General features: G+C 38.3%; 1 protein-coding gene across 1 annotated transcript; it reads right to left on the bottom strand.

Moving 5' to 3' along the window:
• Positions 1-3,570, bottom strand: LOC128167755 (multiple epidermal growth factor-like domains protein 6). Its single transcript, XM_052833646.1, has 3 exons — positions 3,419-3,570; positions 2,992-3,133; positions 1-2,151 (listed from the first exon to the last, which is right to left on the bottom strand). Exons 2-3 carry the CDS (start codon positions 3,092-3,094, stop codon positions 200-202), a joined length of 2,055 nt encoding a protein of 684 aa, XP_052689606.1. The 5' UTR covers positions 3,095-3,133; positions 3,419-3,570; the 3' UTR covers positions 1-199.
• Between the last annotated feature and the right edge of the window lie 1,162 nt (positions 3,571-4,732).

Raw genomic sequence — 4,732 nt, 5'->3', positions numbered from 1 at the left:
TAAATCCTTTAATGAATCAGATATATTATTACAAGTACCATGTAGTAACACAGTTACTAAGAAATACATGAAAATACATCAATATATGAATAAGTACATCACAAAACTTCTTAATTTACGATCAAGCGTACCGTTAAACGCAGATATACAAAAATATAAAATGATTGTACAAAAAGTATTTTTTACCAAAAAAAATTCATTACTTTCTGAAGTAAACCGTTTCAAACACGGGTTTCCTGGTGATCGTGCACTTCCCGTTATCAGGACATTTGTACCTGCATGTCTCCCCCATCCATCCCTCAACACACCCATACAAACACTCGCCTGTGATGCTATCGCAAGGCAAAAGTTCGTTTCCGACCCGCTTGCAGTTCTTGCTACAGAATACGACACACTTTCCAGTCTTGTGATCACACGTTCTACAGTTTTCGGGACATATTTTATTGCAACGCGAGCCCCACGACCCCGCAACACAAGCTGCACACTCCCCAGTATTAGAGTCACATGACAAACAGTTTCCTCTGCAGATTTTGACGCTTGGTTCTATTCTTATAACATTCTCTACGTTACACTTGTCTCCGGTCCAGCCCATCTTGCATCCTTCCAGACATTTTCCAGTTATGCTGTCGCAAAGACCTTTTGTTCCTTCACAATTAGGACTACATGCTAAGCACTTGCCGTTTGATTGGTAGTACCGATCCCTGCACTTTCTGCATTTTGCAGCAGAAGACATGGACTTTTCACAGACGTCACAGTTCTTGATATCACAAACAAGATGAGGACAGTGTTTGTCAGGACAAGAAGAATCGCATTTCTCACCGTACCCTCCGCTCTTGCAGCCATCGAGACAGACTCCCGTCATCTGATTGCACCTCAGTGAACCGCCTTTACAAAATGAGCTACATGGAGTGCACCCATGTCTCTCCAGGAAATACCCCTCGTCACAGCCCTTACATATTTTACCATGTCCATAAAAGGATTCGCACCAAGTACAGTGCGGAATATCGCAGTACTGGTCGCAACCTTCGGTGGCGGGGAAATACTTCGGTTCGCAACCATTTTTGCAGTTTCCGTTCTTTTCGCAGAATTGGTTTCCACCAGCGCAATGATGGCATGGGCAGCAGGTTCCATCTCTTAAATACCACCCTTCTGCACACCTTTCGCAAGCAAATCCTTTTCCTCGAATTTCCGTAATTTTTGTGCATTTAGTATTTGTACACGAGCAGTTTTTCTCAGGAATTTTGAAATCGCCCCCACACTCCAGACACATAATATTTCCGGTGAGTATATCATTTGCGCATGTTGGACACCGCGTTGGACACTGTACGTCACAGTTTTCACCTGCCAATCCCTTTTCACATAGCATGCATTTGTTTTCTTCAGCACAACGACGACAATGCTTCATACATTTTTTATCACACTTGGCACCAAACCAGCCATCCAGGCAAGCACCTTGACAGTAACCTGTATCTTTTTCGCAATAGCCGTCCATGCAGTTGTGACAGTTCAAAGCACATTTTTCACCATAAAACCCAGGGTTGCACTCTAAGCATTCACCTGTCGTGATATTGCAGAAATCGCAGTTGACCGGGCACCTGCTGTCGCAATATTCTCCCCACAGGGGAGGTTCGCACATCATGCACCGTCCATCATTTTGGTTACAGACTCGGCACTTCTGAGGACACGACAGTTCGCACTTTTCGCCGTATCGCCCATCGTTACATCCGTAAGAGCACTTCCCCAAGTCTCGATCACACATACCCTGCCGACAGTAATCACACATTAGATTGCACCCTTCTCCGTAAAAACCGGTGGCGCAGTATTGGCATTCTCCTGTCGCAACATTACATCGTTGACACGTTTCTTCGCACGTGTTCTGGCAGTTTTCTCCCCAGTTGTTGGACCAGCACGAGGTGCATGCCCCGGTGACTTTGTCGCACGTGTCACATTGACGGCACTCCTTGTTGCACCCCTCACCAAAAAATCCGTTCATGCATTTCAGACAATTGCCGCTAACTTTGTCACAGGACATGCAAGTGTTAGGACATGTTTGTTTACACATATCTCCATAGAAACCGTCAAGGCAGCTGGTGCACGTGTTGGTAACGTTGTCACACGTGCCTGGCGTGCAATACATACAACGGATATCTCCTGCAAGAAACAATATAAATGTATATGAAACTGAAAAACGATATTGTAAAGATATGTATGAAATATATCTATACTATATTTTTTGTTTAATGGAATGCAATGTTAATTGCTAATTAACAAAACATTTATAAAGAATCTTCAGACTTTTAATTATATTACGTGCACTTTTTCTTTTACGAATCCAATTTATGTTTTAACATCATGACTTTCGATTTATAAACCACATATTAATTGATAAACGTTTTTATAGTCGTGTTTCGTGACATATTATGATAATAAGATCGAAAATAGGATTTAGATAATTAAAACAGATGTACATTGACAATGGTAATATGTCAATTAAACCGAGGAGAAGGGATTTCCGGGTGTTCTCTCAAAATAGAAGAAGTCTGTGATTATTATTAATCATGAAACTATTATATAATCTCTTTTTCTTAAATTAAAAAAAAAAGAAATTCAAGAAGTTTACAAATAAGGTTTACTGTTAGAAATAGTTCATTAATTTTCATACCAAGCTCAGATGCAGGTTTTATTAATGTAATAAGAAAGATTGTCGAGTTCAATCAATTTATAACATGATAGGTTTGCGTTAAACTTTAGCCAACGTACTTAAGCTTTCTTTAAGGAAATAAATGTAAAATCCCTAATGATGAATATATTTCAGTAACAATATATATACTAAGTTGTCGAAGACCTCGCTAAACATGGAAATTAAACAATAAGATTAAAAAAAACCTTTTTCAAAATATTACTATAATATTATTAAACTTTACATGCATTCGTTTATTATGAATATTCTCGAGTCTGGTTTTTAGTTTTAATTAAATCAAACAGACTTACCTCTGCCATGGTGTGAGTGCCCTGTCGAGAACTGTCCATCTACGACGCTAACGAGAGTGGCCAGACTGACAATTAATGCAGTAATTAATACTTGTCCTGTCATCTTTGTCTCGTCCTATGGCAGTGTGTAGCTCGCACCAATCTATATAATTTTGATTAGAAAACATTAAGACTATTTGACGCATACATAATTAATGACGGGAATTCGGCTGTCAATTATTTACTGACGAAATAATGGCCGTCACGTTCAGTTAAACCCAGATACGTAATGCATGTGAGCAGGATAAACGTTTATTATTCCATGTATGTACATATTTATTCATGCTTGGACAGAAAAAGACAATTTGACTTTAAAAAAAAAATAATATATCAAAAAGGGTTTCTTGTGCCTGTTTCGGGCATTAGGTATATACAAACGATTACTTACATTTTTTCCTGTTCTCTTTGAAAGCGTCACACAGCCATCTATCTCAGACATTGTATAAAGGTAAGAATCGGTCAACCATCATCCTAATCAATCAACATAAACCACGGATCTACAATGTACACACCGCTTCTGGATGCACTGATTTGTGAACAAGCGAAATACCTATCAACAGTGTTAAAAGAGATCTCTATATTGGTTTCCACAGGCGTTATAAATTTGATTTTCTTGCATATAATTAACGAAAAGTATTCAAATGGAAAAAAGTTGTCAAAAGTGAAATTCAATTCTTCCTATCGAAACTATACAATAAATATTATCTATAAAGATTTGCATTGTTTGTGATTTTTTTTTATCAACACTTAATATGAGTATGATATAGACTACAAGTACCAGAAATATTTTTTGGAATACTTCGGAATCCTGGAATTCTTTTTACCGGTGGATTCAATGCTGTTACTATTATTTTTTTCTACAAAATTCCCAATAAAAAAAAAAACACCTTTAAGTTTGAACCCTAATCGCAGCCGTAATTCTTGGTTTGATTGTAAGACTGATTATCACGATAAAAGGTTTATCCATCAATCTTCCCCTATTTTGAAATAAATACAAGTGTATGTGTAATATGATTGATCGTTAACATTTTATTGGAAAACGTTTCACTCCTATCTGTTCTCACGACTGACTTCGAAGTGATCAACGTACTGCGCCCTGGTTCCTATATAACAGGAACCTTTTTTGCTGCCAGAGGCTACCAAGAAACCAGAGGGTCCACGAGTTTAACGGATAATACCTATAGTATCATCCGATACATCAACAACCCTCAATGGCTCCACTTTTACTTATCGGACTTTGACGATGTCAGTGCTGCCCATCTTCTGCTTAATGTGGTCCCAGCTAAGCTTGAATCAAACACCTGTATATAACAACGGTTCTATGACCACTGGTGCTCCTTCCCCAAACACCTGCACTTCTGACCCAGGAGTCAGAAATTTGATAATGTCCATACTAGCTTCCTTTCTCCTTGCAACTTGGTATGCCTGCTAGATTTCCAGTTTTTGCAAAAAGAGTGTTCAAAAACGCATACGTTATAATCATGGGTGGCCCTTACAAACCAACCAGGTTCACTGAACCTTATCCTATGCTGACCAAAACCTTTTGCATTTTCCAAAAATATTATTTTAAATATTGGTACGCACTGTATATGGAAGTTGAGTTATCAAAGTATATCAAATTGAAACTTAACTACGAGTATGTGTAAATTAACTTCGTTCATCATCGTTGAAATTTTGGAGTTTACACTGAAGAAACTAAAAG

The sequence above is a fragment of the Crassostrea angulata genome, chromosome 10, assembly GCF_025612915.1.
Source record: "Crassostrea angulata isolate pt1a10 chromosome 10, ASM2561291v2, whole genome shotgun sequence".
NCBI classification, from domain to species: Eukaryota; Metazoa; Mollusca; class Bivalvia; order Ostreida; family Ostreidae; genus Magallana; species Magallana angulata.
The sequence above is the reverse complement of the archived record's forward strand: the minus strand, read 5'-3'. Positions and strand labels throughout refer to the sequence as shown.